Genomic DNA, 18,631 nt, shown 5'->3' with positions numbered 1-18,631 from the left:
TACATTACGCAACAGTAGTATGTATGTGCAAAATTAAATGGAATTTTTCGGTGGGGTTGATGTCATTTCCAAAGATTTGGACAGAACAAAACATTTTGTGTCAATGCAATAAAAAGTGACCACATTGACCTCTGTCTTTGTTGACTCTGAAGAATACATAAAAGTAAAATTGGTGTAAAGAAATGTGAGTTAGCATTGTCAAAAAAATGTAAGGAATAAAAGTGAAACAGATGTAGTGTTTTCGATGTCTGCCCTGTTATTTCTTTATTTCAGTAATACTATTAATAAAAAGATTCAGAGTGGGTACAACTTGTCCAGGCCAATAAACAGAAACAAATAATCGGTTTGTTTCACATTCTATTTTAACTTCTATCTTGGGCTTCCATACTGTGATGCAAAGATACTGAAAACAACACCAAGATATCATTAGTCATTGCAGTCCACAATTAGCATTATAGTTAAAAGGATTCAGTGTGAATTACATGAAAGGGAGTTTCCCTGTGGAAGTTAAACTGTGTATGGGTACTGTCGTGAGAAAAGTCAAGCAAACGGTGATATAGTGTATAGCATCAGGTTTATTTTCAATCAAGATAGCAAGAATTCTCCGCGGAGAGGTCACCGGTTCCAACACACGTAAGTATGTTACAAGAAGTGACAATGTTCACTCAAAATCATGGACTATTTAAGGACATGGTGGGAGGCGGGTAGACAGGTAAGGCTGGGTGGGGGGAAGGAGGGGAAGGCAGGTTGGGAGGCAGACAGGTTTTGAGATATACATTCATATTATAATCGTGGGTGGGGCAGGCTGACCCAGAACAGCAGGAGGCTGTCTGCAGGAACATTGTCCTCTTTCAAATGTATAGTCAGGCTGGCTCCACACGGGAGATTGAGGGGGATGGTTGAACCTACATTTAAGTTAATCAGTTTACACTAAAACACAGTCAATGTATGCCTATACAGGCCTGTAGCAAATGTTTCCTATTTCATTAATAAGCATTCTAACATTTGAGTCCAGACATACATCATATGCAAAATCCGCCACCACAGTACATTAAGGGGGCACCCTGAATTCTTCAACACCCTCACTGAAAAGTCAAGCTACTACATAGCCCCAACAAAAGGAAATCTCAGGGACCGCCTCTGCTGTGAATTTAAATTCTTTAAAATATTCAATAAAGGGGGGCTAAGCCAGGATTCTGTTGGTGGCTGGTGGGAGAAATTAAGGAAAGTTAGTTTCCCTTAGAGTCAGCTGCACTAGTGACTGAATCAGTCCTGTTCATTGGACTCCTCCCTCTGGTCAGCCCCGTCCAAATGTCTGGACAAATTCCAGTCCCCATCCCCTGAACTGTATTTGCTACTCCAAGTCCTGCTGCACACACAGCGAGGGGGAGCTCACAGCAGCCGTGTGTTTCTGTTGTTCAAGTGAGTTGCAGGCATGCCTCCCAAGAAGACCGTTAGAAATGTTTTGGTCGACATGCTGGATGACCTTGATAAAATGCAGTTAAAAAAGTTCTGCGGGGCGATCCTGGACCGTGAGGGAGAACCGAAGGTCAAACGCCAGATGCTGGATGATAAAGATTGTGAGGATATCGCAACAGTCCTGATTACAACTTTCACAGAGTCAGGAGCTATAGAAGTGGCTCTGGAGACATTAGAGATAATCCGCTGCAACGCGCAAAAAGAGAGGCTCGGTGAGTTTGACTTGCAACCTTGCATGTGTTCGCCTACTGTAGGGTTTGGGTTGGGGGGTAGGGTTAGGGTAGGTAGCATACTAATTGGTAATTGGAATGTACTTGGTTGCGTTTGCAAAAGTAGGCTTGGTCTGATTAACGACCTCATTTTACCAACTTGAAAGAGCTGCGTGCATCAGTTTCCTTGCATTCTTCTAGAGAAATTAAGAGTACGGGTTAAGCGGATGGGTGGGCACACTTCAATGCTGTCCGGTGTGTTCAAGTGACCCAGCGCTGTAGAAAAGTTCTGGCTCTCTGAGTCATAATAAGAGACATTTCAGAAATACAAAATTAGTTATAGTTACAAGTTATTATCTTCATCTTTTGCACTCCTAAATATTTAAGAGTTGTTCTCCAATGCCTATCTATGGAAACGTTTCATTGTCAAAGCTCTTTCAGAATAGTTTTACAGGCTTGTAAGGTGTCAGTCAGTGATAGGGTTGCACCATAAACAGTTTCTTATCTTAACTTTATTGTTTGACCAATTGTTTTCACTTTCAATTTGAGCATGGTCTACCCTTTTACCAGCCGGCCTTTCTGCCCCTGCTGCTCAATGGTTACCAAATGAAAAGTAATATTGATTACAGAAGTCTTTCAATGTACTGTATCATTTCAACATTGTGTCTTTGTATCTTTTCAGTCAAGGACTTAAGAGAAGCATCCCTGAACTCTGTGTCAAGTGAAGTACCACCAAACTCTGTTTCCATAAGTGAGTGGTGGTTATGGATGATGCCGCATACATTCATGTATTGTGCTCATGTTGATGTTCTGAAATATAATCAAACAAATGGATGATTTCATTTTACAGGATATGGAGACATCATGAAGGTAGAAACTACTGGTGCTTCAAAGCTAACAGCTCAGCAGGACCAGCTGAAATACTCAGGTATTAACACTGATAGTATATCCATCTATTATACATATATCTACAGTTTAACCATATCAACAGTTTGAAGTGGTGATTGCTGCACTGATGCCACATTTCTCTTCTCTCCTTGATCACTTTGAAAAAGGTGTGACTGCATCAAACGCTATGGCAGAGACTGATCTGGCAGACATGAACAACTACAAATCCAACATCATAAAGGCGGCACAACAGAAAGGAGTTGATCCTGCTCTCGTTGCTGCCCTCATCTCCAGATCAAGCAGGGCCGGAAGGACCCTGACGGACGGCAAGGGGTGCTACAATGAAATGAGAGGAGCATATGATACATTTGGGCTGCTGCAGGTACAATGCAACTTATACACTCACTTGCTCTTAGTATCGTCTCATGTTACAGAGGCGTTTATTTGACTTCACCCTATTAACTTACATTTCAATAGCTTGATGTCAATCCAAACGGAGGTGGACACAAACCAAAAGGAACATGGGACAGTGAGGAACACCTTTGCCAAGCCCTAGACATCCTGCTGTATTTCATCATACGCATAAAGAATACATTTCCTGAATGGACCAAGGAGCAGCAGCTGAAAGGTTTGTTTCACCCAGTTAGTAGACTTTCATGACAAACTGCCTTCACGCTTTTGTTTTTGTTTTGTTCTCATTCTTATTTGTCTCTACAGGAGGGATAGCTGCCTACCACTCAGGCGATGGGAACATCCACTCCTATGAAGCGGTGGATGCCAAAACCGCGTGTGGGGACTACTCCAACGATGTTGTTGCCAGAGCTCAGTGGTACAAAAGCGAAGGTGGATTTTAACAGCTGAAGCTGTCTTCAACCATCTCAAAATCATGTATGAAACAATGTCTGTAATGACTGCACTCAGGTGAAGCCTGGAGTTATAATGAGCATTTATATTCTATGCTTTGATGAATGAATAAAATGAGTTATGATTAATTATTATTGAGAATTGTGAAATCAGAGATAATTATCACGAAACGTGTAAATCACACTGGAATCTATATTGATGCAAATTATGGCAATGAAAGCACCTTAATCTGTGAGCTGTGAACTGATGCTTTTACTGGTCACTGTGATTTTCGACCAAACTACAATAACTAACTTAGAAGAAAATAGAACATGAAGCAGGACTACAAATACATTTTTTTCTTCTGTTGTATTGGCCTCAATTTGAACTCATTGAATTTTTTTAACAACAGTTACTCCCCAGCAGCCTCCATGACTGTTGTGATCTACTGTTTTTGATAACATAAAAAATCAGTGTACTTGACATGTGATCATGTGACTTAATGAGTTTTGAACACGTTGACAAACTGTTGTGTGTATAAATAGTGCTGAAATACATTTTGATGTGTGTAATCATTCAATTGTATCATTAGCATTTACAATTGTGTTAGTGTTATGAACACAAAGAAATAGCCGATAAGATTGTAATATTAACACATATGTTAATAAACGCTTATATGGCCTTTTTCTCTTACATCTACATTATAGTGTTTTAAAAAATATAATCATATATAACACTGCTAGTGTTTATATACTGCTTATAAAATAAGTGTGTAAAAAAAGTGAATTCCCCACATGGTAAAATTCGACCCCAGAACAGCTTACGGACCTTTGATTACAGATGAAATTATTGCTCAGTATGGTTCTATGGCACGATCATTCATTTCTACCCTTTGCACCTGCAGTGATGCACAACTGGAAAGTACAAAGTGTGAAGTTCCTAGCCCCCATATAAATGTTCTTTAATATGCACAATGAATGTCTTTTCTATGAAAGGGCTTTATAATAAAGACTTGCAATTCCTCGATATAAATACACTCAAATTAAAGCTAAGAGTTTGCACTTCCATACATAATCACATATTTTGCTTTAAGAGCAACTTCAATACTCTTTTGTTTTGTAAAAATAGCTTAAACTACAAACATGTTGTCAGTTTCCAGCTATAAAGTCTTCATATAATAATAACTTAATAATAGTAATTAATATTTAAATTGAGCTCAACTGGAAGTCTCCCGGGCCCTGTGCTTCAGGAGGTGGCTGGACAAAATTATTTCCTTTGCTAGGATGGAACAGATTTGCGGAATTCACAAGACAGTTTTAGTAAGATGTTCAAACCATTTTTGAAATTGTTGGGAGATACTTAAATGCTTGATTCATGTGCTCTGCTGCTGTTTTTATTTTATTTTACTCTGTATTGACTGATTTATGTTATCCTTAATACTGTCTGATGTTTAGGCAATCCACATTAAGCACCTTCAAGCAATGTTGCTTTTTGTCTTCAGGTTTCTTTTTCTTCCTGTTTTTGTTGTTGTTGTTCTTTCACAGGTTGGAAATCCCGCAACAGATTGGTGAGAAGCCACGTCGTCCCATTCAAATACAAAAAGGATCCTGCCTCACTTGCCATCTTTCCCTACTTCGTCTTTAGCAGTCAATTTTTATGCATTTATATATATACAGTATATTTTATATGTACTTTTAGATCATTTTATTACATTCAACAGTATTACAGTTGTATGTAAACGTATCCATTGAAAGCATTTTGTGTAAAGGCAATGTACAGTTTAGTTCACCATTACCAATTGTAAAAATGAAAGCAAGAAAGTGAAACGGGTGTTTCCCAGTGGAATTTGCCCAATTGACGCAACATTTATTACAATGCGGGGTTTAAAGCCTGCCACAGAACAAATCAATTAATCATGTTCATGTAAAAAAAAGGTAAAAACTAAGTGTAAAGAAATGTGAGTTAGCAACGTCAAAAAGCTGTAAAGAATAACATTGAAACAGCTGTAGTGTAGCCTATGTGGTGTGCCCTGTTATTTATTTCTATACTTCAACATTCCTGTAATGAAAGGGAGTTTCCGAATGCAATTTGCACACAATCTGCCAGAGAACATATTAATAAACCTGTCATAGTCAGGAAGGGCTATTTCTTGTAAATCAGCTGATTTCACCCGGTTGTCAGGGTCATAGGTCCATGGTCAGGCTCCCTCTGCAGGTGAGCAAGAGAATTTCAGATGAGATGAGGAAGTCGGAGCGAAATAGCGAAACAGAAAGTAAACATACCACAATATAAATATCGCCCTTCCCTGAATGTTTGCACCCATGGTTAGCGAATATTGGACAGAGGGAAACTGAGTTACAATTCTCACGTTGCAGTTTCAAGACCATTGGAAGAAGAATCAGGAAAAATGAGTGGGTGATTACTTTATTTTACTATCTGAACATTGAGGAAGAAACGAATCAATAATACTTAAAATAGTTTGCATCTTGAGAGTTTTTCATAGGAGTTTTTATGTCCTATAATTTTTATTGCGACACAAGCCTAAAACTCTACCTTTCTTAACATAATTGTTTTTAACTTTTTAGCCATTCTTCTTCAGATTAGACCTTGAAGAGAAAATGTACTTACAACCCCAGCAACCTTTGATCCTCCGTTTTTTGCATGCTCAAGTCGCTGTATAGCCGCTTTATTTGGACTGTCTACATTATCTCAGAGAGTCTAAACATTCTTAGTGACACAGTTTCAGATTCCAGAAACCTTTAATTGTATTAATGAAAATGCAAAAAAATTATAAAAATTCCCCACATGACGACCACATTGGACCAGGTCCTGACCAAAAAGCACTACACCTAGACTCCTCAAGTATGCACTACTTTTTACACTGCGGTCAAGCCAGCCGACCCATCGAAAGCGACAGTCAAGCCAGCCGACCCAAGTTTTTGCTGTACCTGTTTGTACTAGCCATTACGGTAATAGCGCCACAGAACTAGTTTCAAAATAAAAGCATAGTTTGTGCATTTGTCTGGTAGATAACAGAAGACAGTAAATAAAAGCAAATACTATCAAAGGAAATGTACGGACGTTGTGATATGTACTTTCAAAATAAAAGCCCAACTAATTGACAAATGTAAGCTTATGTCCATATTTTTTTTTAATGTATATTTAAAAGGAAACGCCTTGTTATCGCAGACTAATTCCAAATCAGGTTTATAGTACACAACCCCAAAGTGTGACCCAGTAAGTTTCAAGACCTTCTCATGTGTAGTTTCAAAATAAAAGCCCACTAGAAATTGAAAATATGAGACAAATTAGATAGGATTTTGGATTCAATTTAAAAAAAAATGCCCTGTTATGCCAGAGTCATTCCACTGCAGGGTCATAGTTCACAACCCCATGAGGTCACACAAGAAGTTTCAGGACATTCTGATGTGTAGTTTCAGAATAAAAGCCCACTAGATATTGAAAATATGAGACAAATTAGATATGATTTTGGATTCAATTTCAATTTAAAAAAAAATGCCCTGTTATTCCAGAGTCATTCCACTGCAGGGTCATAGTTCACAACCCCATGAGGTCACACAAGAAGTTTCAGGACATTTTGATGTGTACTTTCAGAATAAAAGCCCACTAGATATTGAAAATATGAGAGAAATTAGATATGATTTTGGATTCAATTTAAAAAAAAATGCCCTGTTATGCCAGAGTCATTCCACTGCAGGGTCATAGTTCACGACCCCATGAGGCCACACAAGAAGTTTCAGGACATTCTGATGTGTACTTTCAGAATAAAAGCCCACTAGATATTGAAAATATGAGACAAATTAGATGTGATTTTGGATTCAATTTAAAAAAAAATGCCCTGTTATGCCAGAGTCATTCCACTGCAGGGTCATAGTTCACAACCCCATGAGGTCACACAAGAAGTTTCAGGACATTCTAATGTGTAGTTTCAGAATAAAAGCCCACTAGATATTGAAAATATGAGACAAATTAGATATGATTTTGGATTCAATTTAAAAAAAAAAAGCCCTGTTATGCCAGAGTCATTCCACTGCAGGGTCATAGTTCACAACCCCATGAGGTCACACAAGAAGTGTCAGGACATTCTGATTTGTAGTTTCAGAATAAAAGCCCACTAGATATTGAAAATATGAGACAAATTAGATATGATTTTGGATTCAATTTAAAATAAAATGCCCTGTTATGCCAGAGTCATTCCACTGCAGGGTCATGGTTCACGACCCCATGAGGCCACACAAGAAGTTTCAGGACATTCTGATGTGTACTTTCAGAATAAAAGCCCACTAGATATTGAAAATATGAGACAAATTAGATATGATTTTGGATTCAATTTAAAAAAAAATGCCCTGTTATGCCAGAGTCATTCCACTGCAGGGTCATAGTTCACAACCCCATGAGGTCACACAAGAAGTTTCAGGACATTCTGATGTGTACTTTCAGAATAAAAGCCCACTAGATATTGAAAATATGAGACAAATTAGATATGATTTTGGATTCAATTTAAAAAAAATGCCCTGTTATGCCAGAGTCATTCCACTGCAGGGTCATAGTTCACGACCCCATGAGGCCACACAAGAAGTTTCAGGACATTCTGATGTGTAGTTTCAAAATAAAAGCCCACTAGATATTGAAAATATGAGACAAATTAGATATGATTTTGGATTCAATTAAAAAAAAAATGCCCTGTTATGCCAGAGTCATTCCACTGCAGGGTCATAGTTCACAACCCCATGAGGTCACACAAGAAGTTTCAGGACATTCTGATGTGTAGTTTCAGATTAAAAGCCCACTAGATATTGAAAATATGAGACAAATTAGATAGGATTTTGGATTCAATTTAAAAAAAAATGCCCTGTTATGCCAGAGTCATTCCACTGCAGGGTCATAGTTCACGACCCCATGAGGCCACACAAGAAGTTTCAGGACATTCTGATGTGTACTTTCAGAATAAAAGCCCACTAGATATTGAAAATATGAGACAAATTAGTCCTGAATTTTCTTTTAAATTGAATCCAAAATCATACCTAATTTCTGTCATATTTTCAATATCTAGTGGGCTTTTATTCTGAAAGTACACATCAGAATGTCCTGAAACTTCTTGTGTGGCCTCATGGGGTCGTGAACTATGACCCTGCAGTGGAATGACTCTGGCATAACAGGGCATTTTTTTTTAAATTGAATCCAAAATCATATCTAATTTGTCTCATATTTTCAATATCTAGTGGGCTTTTATTTTGATACTACACATCAGCATGTCCTGAAACTTCTTGTGTGGCCTCATGGGGTCGTGAACTATGACCCTGCAGTGGAATGACTCTGGCATAACAGGGCATTTTTTTAAAAATTGAATCCAAAATCATATCTAATTTGTCTCATATTTTCAATATCTAGTGGGCTTTTATTCTGAAAGTACACATCAGAATGTCCTGAAACTTCTTGTGTGACCTCATGGGGTTGTGAACTATGACCCTGCAGTGGAATGACTCTGGCATAACAGGGCTTTTTTTTTTTAATTGAATCCAAAATCATATCTAATTTCTGTCATATTTTCAATATCTAGTGGGCTTTTATTCTGAAAGTACACATCAGAATGTCCTGAAACTTCTTGTGTGGCCTCATGGGGTCGTGAACTATGACCCTGCAGTGGAATGACTCTGGCATAACAGGGCATTTTTTTTTAAATTGAATCCAAAATCATATCTAATTTGTCTCATATTTTCAATATCTAGTGGGCTTTTATTTTGAAACTACACATCAGCATGTCCTGAAACTTCTTGTGTGGCCTCATGGGGTCGTGAACTATGACCCTGCAGTGGAATGACTCTGGCATAACAGGGCATTTTTTTAAAAATTGAATCCAAAATCATATCTAATTTGTCTCATATTTTCAATATCTAGTGGGCTTTTATTCTGAAAGTACACATCAGAATGTCCTGAAACTTCTTGTGTGACCTCATGGGGTTGTGAACTATGACCCTGCAGTGGAATGACTCTGGCATAACAGGGCATTTTTTTTGTTTAATTGAATCCAAAATCATATCTAATTTCTCTCATATTTTCAATATCTAGTGGGCTTTTATTCTGAAAGTACACATCAGAATGTCCTGAAACTTCTTGTGTGGCCTCATGGGGTCGTGAACTATGACCCTGCAGTGGAATGACTCTGGCATAACAGGGCATTTTTTTTTAAATTGAATCCAAAATCATATCTAATTTGTCTCATATTTTCAATATCTAGTGGGCTTTTATTCTGAAAGTACACATCAGAATGTCCTGAAACTTCTTCTGTGACCTCATGGGGTTGTGAACTATGACCCTGCAGTGGAATGACTCTGGAATAACAGGGCATTTTTTTAAAAATTGAATCCAAAATCATATCTAATTTGTCTCATATTTTCAATATCTAGTGGGCTTTTATTCTGAAAGTACACATCAGAATGTCCTGAAACTTCTTGTGTGACCTCATGGGGTTGTGAACTATGACCCTGCAGTGGAATGACTCTGGCATAACAGGGCATTTTTTTTAATTGAATCCAAAATCATATCTAATTTGTCTCATATTTTCAATATCTAGTGGGCTTTTATTCTGAAAGTACACATCAGAATGTCCTGAAACTTCTTGTGTGGCCTCATGGGGTCGTGAACTATGACCCTGCAGTGGAATGACTCTGGCATAACAGGGCATTTTTTTTAAAATTGAATCCAAAATCATATCGTAATTTCTCTCATATTTTCAATATCTAGTGGGCTTTTATTCTGAAAGTACACATCAGAATGTCCTGAAACTTCTTGTGTGACCTCATGGGGTTGTGAACTATGACCCTGCAGTGGAATGACTCTGGCATAACAGGGCATTTTTTTTTTTAAATTGAATCCAAAATCATATCTAATTTGTCTCATATTTTCAATATCTAGTGGGCTTTTATTCTGAAACTACACATCAGAATGTCCTGAAACTTCTTGTGTGACCTCATGGGGTTGGGAACTATGACCCTGCAGTGGAATGACTCTGGCATAACAGGGCATTTTTTTTTTAATTGAATCCAAAATCATATCTAATTTGTCTCATATTTTCAATATCTAGTGGGCTTTTATTCTGAAACTACACATCAGAATGTCCTGAAACTTCTTGTGTGACCTCATGGGGTTGTGAACTATGACCCTGCAGTGGAATGACTCTGGCATAACATGGCATTTTTTTTAAAATTGAATCCAAAATCCTATCTAATTTGTCTCATATTTTCAATTTCTAGTGGGCTTTTATTTTGAAACTACACATGAGAAGGTCTTGAAACTTACTGGGTCACACTTTGGGGTTGTGTACTATAAACCTGATTTGGAATTAGTCTGCGATAACAAGGCGTTTCCTTTTAAATATACATTAAAAAAAAATATGGACTTAAGCTTACATTTGTCAATTAGTTGGGCTTTTATTTTGAAAGTACATATCACAACGTCCGTACATTTCCTTCGATAGTATTTGCTTTTATTTACTGTCTTCTGTTATCTACCAGACAAATGCATTTATTTTGAATATGGACATAAGCTTACATTTGTCAATTAGTTGGGCTTTTATTTTGAAAGTACATATCACAACGTCTGTACATTTCCTTTGATACTATTTGCTTTTATTTACTGTCTTCTGTTATGTACCAGACAAATGCACAAACTATGCTTTTATTTTGAAACTAGTTCTGTGGCGCTATTACCGTAATGGCTAGTACAAACAGGTACAGCAAAAACTTGGGTCGGCTGGCTTGACCGTCGCTTTCGATGGGTCGGCTGGCTTGACCGCAGTACTTTACACATAGAGGGAAAAGATTATGGTTAACCAGGTTTCTGATTCGTATTTGTGAAACTGAATTTCTTGTTTGACCTGTTCCTTATTGAAAGATATAATACAGTTCTCATTTGATTGAGGCGAACGATTCCTGAAAACAAAGTTGTGAACCCCGTTTTCACTGTTCTTTTTTGTTGTAACTTCAATGTATTATGTACACACACTGTGGCGCTTGTTTGCAAGGATGTGTAGGTTATGTAGGCCTAACTGTAAAGTCTCGATGTTGATGTCAGGGTTCCAGACTCACTTTTTCATTGATTTGACCGGTGCGCCTAACTTTTTTTTTTTATTTAGGTGCAGCATATATTTTGGGTGCACCCAATATTACATTTAATATGACGTGATACATTTCAGGTGCACTGGTGCGGCCAGTGGAAATATCTAGGCGCACTCCACAGATATTTAGATGCATGTGCGCCCAAAACAGAGGCACTCTTGAGCCCTGGATGTGCAGGTGTGTTTAAAAAATAATCTTATACACTGAACATTTGCAGGTTACGGAAACATCATGAATGTGCAAACCAGTGGCGCCTCAGCAGCTACAGGAAGCCAGGACGGGGCGGGCTCAGGTAAACACTGCAGAAGAGAAACACAGGAACTTATTTGATCAAACATTGTAGACAAAGTAATCAAGTAGCCTCCATCGTATATATTGACAGGGCCACAGAGCGATTTATGTTCCCGTTCTCTGCTTGATTTTTCTCTAAAGGTGTGGGCGCATCACACACCATGGCCCAGACGGATGCTGGCAGAATGGGAAAATACACGTCTATAATCAAAGGTGCGGCACGTAGTAGCGGAATCGATGCCGCTCTCATCGCTGCCATCATCTCCAGAGAGTCCAGGGCTGGTAGTCCTTATGCAGGCATTGTGAACGGCTGGGGAGACAATGGAAACGCCTGGGGGCTGATGCAGGTTGAAACAAATGCTACTGTTTTCCTCACATTGTCTTTGTAGAGCCTGGCATTACAACACAACAACAGCAGTGTTCATCCCATCTCAATCCCATCTCTGTAGGTTGATAAAAGATGGCACACTCCGCAGGGTGCATGGGACAGTGAGGAGCATCTCCGCCAAGGCGCAGGGATCTTGGTTGGCTGTATTGGAGAGATCAGAGGAAAATTCCCGAACTGGACCAAAGAGCAGCAGCTGAAAGGTTTGTTTAACTGAATCAGTAGACTTCCACAAGCACAAGCTCCCTTCAGACTTTGCTAAGCTTTGCTCTCCTTTTTATCTGTCTCTTCAGGAGGGATAGCAGCCTACAACATGGGCGCTAGTAGGGTCGATTCCTATGATCAGGTGGATGCCAATACAACAGGCAGAGACTACTCCAACGATGTTGTTGCCAGAGCTCAGTGGTACAGAAACAATGGCTTTTAACAGCTGAAGAACTAAAACCTCTGAAAAAGCTCCTGCAAATTATAAAGGAAACACTCTGTAGTGTGCCCTATGTCAAGATCACATTTAAATAAACGTAACTGAAAACAAAAACCCCATGAAATATTTGTTTCTTTGGCTCAGTGTGGTCATTTGCAGAAAATCGAAGGAAGGTGAGAATATCTGTAGCCTTGTTGTGGAGTCAGCAGCTTCTGGATGTAGATCACTCACTTGATCCTGATGCTGCATCACATTCACATTGGCAGTTAGTTTGAATTGAATTGTTTGAGTCAAAGCTACATTTCTAAATCTGTATCTACAGAGAAAAAAACTGTGTCCCCTTTAATCTTCTTTAATAATGCCATTCAATATTTTGTTAAGGACCATGTAATGTTGCTTTACTCGGCACAGGCCTGATAAATAAAAACAACATACAAACAATGGTAAACATTTTTTTTATAAATATAAAACGTGGCGTTTAACAGGAGTGACTCAGAATAGTTAAAAAAGTACTAGTAGTAATTTTGATAAAAATACACTGCAGATTCAAGTTAACTATGGCCTCCAACTTTTGTTTTGTACTGTGTTGAAAATCCTGTGAGCAGTATCGTTTCTCCCTCAGTGTACTAAATGATAATTCAGTCCAACAAATAAACTATTACATCTTTGGATGTAAGATTTGATCTATGGTAATCACAACATAAACACAGTCAGTAGCTTTCCGTCCTCTCTGTGTTTCCCCTGGCTGTGGGTGAAGGCTGAGGACATTGCCTGGGCTCTGTCAGTCAGCGGTAGGTGCAGTGGTTCTCCTGGTGCTTCCGCAGGTCTGCCTTGTGCTGGAAGCTGTAGAGGCAGCTGGGACAGCGGTAGGGCCGGTCGTCCCTGTGTTTACGACTGTGGGTGATGAGGTTGGAGCTCTGGCTGAATGCCTTCCCACATATCTGACACATGTGGGGCTTCTCTCCTGGTGCACAAACACAGCTAAAGTCACTGGATGTTCAAACTGCAATAGATATTACAGACACAACTCTGACTTGTTGAACAAAAAAACAACGAAGTATATAAGTAAAATTATTTTCCAGTAAAATAAGATTTTATATGACAGATGTGCATAAAGGCTTGCAGCAGTGGTCTGCTTGTGTTCAAATTGGCAGCCATGATCAATTTTCAAACAGAAATTAAATAGAAAGTTATTTGTCAGAATAAAATAGATTTTACATGCAGATGAGATAAGGGAATGCTGTCGTGACAAAATGCGGTACTTGCAGAATTGGTTTGCGGCACTGGTAATAGGCTAACTGGGAACTTCTGCTGACACTCAAGGTTGGGGTATAAAGTGTGGGCAAAACCGATTTTCACTTCAATACTTTCACAAGAATGATGCCAGCTGGGGACTTAAAATTCAACCAAATGTGATTCATAAAACCCACCGGTGTGTGTAAAGGTGTGTTTCTTCATGTCAGACTTCTGGTGGAACCTCTTGCCACAGTATTGGCAGGGGTAGGGCCTGGTGTCTGAATGAATGAGCAGGTGAGTGGAGAGGGTGGAGGAGCGCTTGAACACTTTACCGCACACTGTGCAGCCAAACGTCCTTTCCTAAAACAAAACGCGTGGACCCAGGAATGTCACATGCATGAAATTGATTATTTAAGTATAGTAGCAGTGTGTGTAAGTGTGTTCTAAGATGTTAAAAAGGAGCTGGGATGCTGACCTTGCCTCTGCATGATAATCCTGGAGTATCTGTCCTGCTGGACTGGATGTGTGCTGGTGCTCTGCTTCCATGACGCTTGCATATGTGAGTCTTCAAACTTGACAGACTTGAAAAAATCTGCAGAGACAAGGTGAACATATTTTCACAGTGTGAAAAACTACAGGTGTCGTTCTGTTTTCACATTTTAACTTTTATAAGTCACTTTTACTAGGCTATGGTAAACTGAAGTCGAAAGCCATGGTCCTCATAGGTTCACACATTATAGACTTTTAGGTAAGCTGATAACATTCATAGTATTTTGTGTATTTGAGTATGTTTTATACTGTGCTGAATGCCGAATTGTCTTGTTATGCAACATAATATAATAAAAATATGCTTTTTCAGACTGAAAAGCATCTGTTCACATCTTCACATGTTATATTGGGGGTTGAGTGGCTTGAGGTGCTGTGACTGAAACATATCCTTTGACTGGGAGCTGTTGTTTATGTAAGCTCACTTCAAATGGCAATGAAGTTAATTCATCTCCACTAAGTAAAGTGAGGCTGAGTCTTATTGCTTCAGAGTCTTTGCTGATATGCAAAATTGTACAGTATACTGTTTCTATAATGTAATGGTGAGATGCCATACTTTGTCACAGAGGGGGCAATCTTGCTTCGGAGCACTGATCTTGGAGCAGCCTCTACCCCTGGTCTCCCTCAGGATCTGAGTGTGCTGAGTCAAATCTCCCCGTTCCACAGGCAGTTGGTCTGGATATCCTGAGCTCACACGTGGTCTGGAAAGGCGAGACTTCCCTGCTTTCTCCACGGGGCTAAACGTATCTGAGTTGACAAGACTGCAGGGTTCCACAGATCTACAGTCTGAGTACAAAGACACTCAGGTAAGCTAACTGGCTGCTTTTTATGCAACCTCCTGAAACTTTGAATAGCTACACTTTTGACATGCTTTTGATAAAGGCCTATCCGTACATAAAGAAACATGAAATACATCTGTCACCCACTGTAAGATTTGGGACAGAATGGCCGCAGGTGCCCACTTCCATCTGAGGGTCTGGCAGCTTGAAGATCCAGCTGCAATGCGATTGGCACGGTGTTATTATTTGGTGCTTCTACAGGGGAGTCTTCCGGGGTTGTATCCCAGAACCCCATGTTCTTTCCTAGCTTGCTAGCTGGTATCAGGGTGGACCCAGGGCCTGGGCTTCTTACTGCGGGCCGAAGGTGGTGCAGCCCTCCTCGCTTCACCAGGAAAGAACGCGGCATCACTCAGGAGGGAGGAAGACCTGTTCTAAAACAGAAATCAAGTCAGGATTCAAAAGAGAATGTTGACATTAAACAGTTTGGCACAGGCTAGACAGATCCCATTTTCCTTATCTGAATCTTGAGAGTTCCAAATTTGTAAAAGTTGTGGAAAGTAAACCAGTGGAATCCAGTATTTCTATGCATCAGTAGTTTATATGAATGGTAACAACTGATAAACCATAGCTGAAGACAAATACACACCCGATGAACCAAATAATTCTTGCCCAAAAGACGGCAGCAAAACTGCGTTTTCGTATTTAGTTTCTCTGGTTGACTCTATGTAAATGCTACTTTTGAACATTTAGGCTACTGTTACGCAGAGAAAGAGTGGGATCATTTGATTGGACGAAACAAAATGCAGATTACAGTGTATTGATAAGTTTGTGCTGGTTCACAGTTTGTTGTAACCTATGATTTAAATCATAGTTTAGTAATTTTGTCTAGCTTTTTATTTGTGTGCCACCAATCCATTCATGACATGAGATAAATGCTGTACATTTGAGTTTTGTTGTTCAAATGTCGATGTGGAAATGTATTTCTCTGTCAAATAAACATGAAATAAAATGAAAAATATAAGGACAATTAAAGCAAAAAGTTAGATGAAGATACCCTACAAGTGTTTTACATGTTCCGGCCCATTTCTTCTGACTCATCTTGAATCCACTTCAGCCAGCATTGTGTTATTTCTGTCATATCTGTCCAGCCAAAAGTTGAATCTGTGCCCTGTGTTACATTGTGTGCTCTAGACAGGGGTTCCTCCGTTTCAGAGGTCACTTTCTGTTACATCCAACGTCCTCCTTCTTGTTTGCTCTTTTATATTCTGCTTGTCAAACTCCAGGTGGCCTGGCTGTCAGATATCTCTTTTGTCAGCAGTTGCTTTCTTAACACTAAAGGTCTGATTACCTTAGAGACATTTTTTCTCTCTCCCTCTTTTGAGTCTTTGGAGCCTCCGGTAAGCTACATTCACACTGCATTTGACAGCAGCCCAGATCTGTTTCAGATTTCCAACTGACATTTGGACCTAAATTTGTGATAATGTGACAGTCATATTGGTATTGCAACTATATAACTGAACTGCAACACCTATCATGACTCCCTGCTAACATTTGAGCAAAGGTGAAGCTGCAGTGGGGTTCATTGGAGGATGCTGAGTTGTTACACCACACGGCAAGAAGCAAATGTGACACGTTGCACATATAAAAGGTTTAAGACATTATGTTTAAGGTTTTCTGCAGCAGTGGATTAAGTATTCAGATATTTTGCATAGGTAAACGTACCAATAAAACAATGTAAAAAAAATACTCCATTATAAATAAAAATCAGCTAAATATACCTGTCAATGGTTTATAATGATATATTATACCATCAGATTGTTAGTGCTGCGACAATGTGTGAGCAAACTGTAAATGTTTTTACAACTTTTTACACTTAGTTAAGTCATGTAGTTCCAAACCTTGGGTTCAGGGCCCGCCAATGGGTCACAAGATGAATGAATCTGATGGGTCGTGAGATAAATAAAGGGATAGGAAAGAAGTCGTTATGCATAAATCTCTATCTAGATTATGGACCTTTCTCTGATCTTTGCTACCACAGTGCATTGCAGTGAAGTGCATAATTTTACCTTTTATGATCATCAAGCTGTTATTCAATATAATTAAACAATGAGGAAATGCGGAACTAAATAGGCAAAAAAGTTGGAAACCACTAGTTAAATCATTAACAATGCAGGGTTTTAATATCATAATGTGTGCCCATTTACTATAAGCAAAATATTTTTAACAAATATACGTATGTGTTTAAAGAACAGAAACTACTGCTGCTATGACCCACATTTTATGAGATTAATCCAGCGGTGAGGACCATAGTTTGCGTGATGGCACAGATTCAATGATCCATTTCATTTGTATACTTCTTTGCATGAGCATGTTTAGTATTTTTATTGCCGTTCGGCTTAATTAAAATTGGTTATAAATACTGACTACACTGAACAACACTATGTGAGCAGTCAAAAATTATTTGCTTTATATTCCAACCGTGTATGCCAGCCCATACTGTCTTTCAATTTGAATATTCAGAAAAGTTAATGGTCTATTACTACAGTGACTCATTTGACTTTGTTTTTGCTCAAGCGCGCCCTGTGAACACGCTATTAACACCTTTTAAAGATAGTGTTTGCTGTGGAATCCATTGTATTTTTGAGTCTACAAGTAGCAAAAAAAGATCTATGCTTAATTAAGTCACCCATTCAGTGTGTGACTGTATTTACAGAAAAAGCAAAGCATAGACAGTTATATTTGTGACCTCTAAGACAACATGCACTCATTTTGTTTCAGGCTATTTGTGCATTTTTCTTTTTCCTTTATATTTTAACCGAAACAATTAAGAGAAAATTCCACATGGCCACATGGAGATTAAACAAACAAATTATTATCATTTCCACTCATAAAAAATGTATGCTAAATATAGGTCATCGATACAGGTATAATACGGTCCAAGTATTTATTTTTATTTTTTTATCTTTAAAAAAAAAATCAAACACAGCTAGCATAAGGGAACAAATAATAATTTAAAAAAAATTAATTCATAAAGTTACAGGTAACAGCTGTCACACTCACTTCACCACTAATATAAGGAGGGTTTTCAGATATTTATGCAAATACTCACCAGATTCTTACATTCGACCAGTGCCTCTTGAAGCCACACTTAAACTTCACACATATAATTGAAAAGAAAAGATGAAAATCTTATATTAAGAAAGATGGAACGATGAGATGTCAGCTTGACACACGTGAGGTCAGTCTGCTCTGAGGCGGATTTGCAGCTGTAGATGTTCTCTGTTAGTCGGCTTGATGAGAGAGAAAAGAGGACGAGGAAGTGCTTCAGCTCTGACACCTCTGAGCCAACACTGTGACCACACTGCTTCCTCACACACAAGCCCAAGCAATGAACACTCGCAGCAGCACTAGAT

At 38.8% G+C, this 18,631-nt stretch overlaps 2 protein-coding genes across 2 annotated transcripts; one reads left to right on the top strand and one right to left on the bottom strand.

The window, feature by feature from the left end:
• The first annotated feature begins 1,393 nt into the window (after nucleotides 1-1,393).
• On the top strand, nucleotides 1,394-12,765 carry LOC307251446 (uncharacterized protein). Its single transcript, XM_080028817.1, has 12 exons — nucleotides 1,394-1,691; nucleotides 2,371-2,439; nucleotides 2,539-2,616; nucleotides 2,744-2,958; nucleotides 3,054-3,204; nucleotides 3,294-3,419; nucleotides 4,964-4,986; nucleotides 5,749-5,830; nucleotides 11,775-11,849; nucleotides 11,990-12,195; nucleotides 12,298-12,436; nucleotides 12,527-12,765. The coding sequence occupies exons 1-12, from the start codon at nucleotides 1,436-1,438 to the stop codon at nucleotides 12,658-12,660; spliced, it is 1,554 nt and encodes a 517-aa protein (XP_079884943.1). The 5' UTR covers nucleotides 1,394-1,435; the 3' UTR covers nucleotides 12,661-12,765.
• A 521-nt stretch (nucleotides 12,766-13,286) lies between these two features.
• Nucleotides 13,287-18,375, bottom strand: LOC307252433 (zinc finger E-box-binding homeobox 2-like). The gene is made up of 6 exons (XM_080030100.1): nucleotides 18,328-18,375; nucleotides 15,366-15,649; nucleotides 14,996-15,225; nucleotides 14,369-14,485; nucleotides 14,088-14,253; nucleotides 13,287-13,621 (listed from the first exon to the last, which is right to left on the bottom strand). The coding sequence occupies exons 2-6, from the start codon at nucleotides 15,622-15,624 to the stop codon at nucleotides 13,443-13,445; spliced, it is 951 nt and encodes a 316-aa protein (XP_079886226.1). The 5' UTR covers nucleotides 15,625-15,649; nucleotides 18,328-18,375; the 3' UTR covers nucleotides 13,287-13,442.
• Between the last annotated feature and the right edge of the window lie 256 nt (nucleotides 18,376-18,631).

This window comes from Ammodytes marinus, assembly GCF_949987685.1.
Source record: "Ammodytes marinus genome assembly, chromosome: 6".
In the NCBI taxonomy this organism is placed as follows: domain Eukaryota; kingdom Metazoa; phylum Chordata; class Actinopteri; order Uranoscopiformes; family Ammodytidae; genus Ammodytes; species Ammodytes marinus.
This window is presented reverse-complemented; position numbering and strand designations above follow the sequence as displayed.

What these genes read in the sequence shown, in the direction of transcription:
- LOC307251446 (XM_080028817.1), top strand. Translation starts at nt 1,436, where the DNA reads ATGCCTCCCAAGAAGACCGTTAGAAATGTTTTGGTCGACATGCTGGAT. An exon ending in ATACATTTGGGCTGCTGCAG is followed by an intron (nt 2,959 to 3,053) that starts GTACAATGCAAC and finishes ACATTTCAATAG; the next exon opens with CTTGATGTCAATCCAAACGG. An exon ending in GGAAATCCCGCAACAGATTG is followed by an intron (nt 4,987 to 5,748) that starts GTGAGAAGCCAC and finishes ACCCATGGTTAG; the next exon opens with CGAATATTGGACAGAGGGAA.
- LOC307252433 (XM_080030100.1), bottom strand. Translation starts at nt 15,624, where the DNA reads ATGCCGCGTTCTTTCCTGGTGAAGCGAGGAGGGCTGCACCACCTTCGG. An exon ending in ATTGCCCCCTCTGTGACAAA is followed by an intron (nt 14,486 to 14,995) that starts GTATGGCATCTC and finishes TTGTCTCTGCAG; the next exon opens with ATTTTTTCAAGTCTGTCAAG. An exon ending in ACACACCTTTACACACACCG is followed by an intron (nt 13,622 to 14,087) that starts GTGGGTTTTATG and finishes TTTGTGCACCAG; the next exon opens with GAGAGAAGCCCCACATGTGT.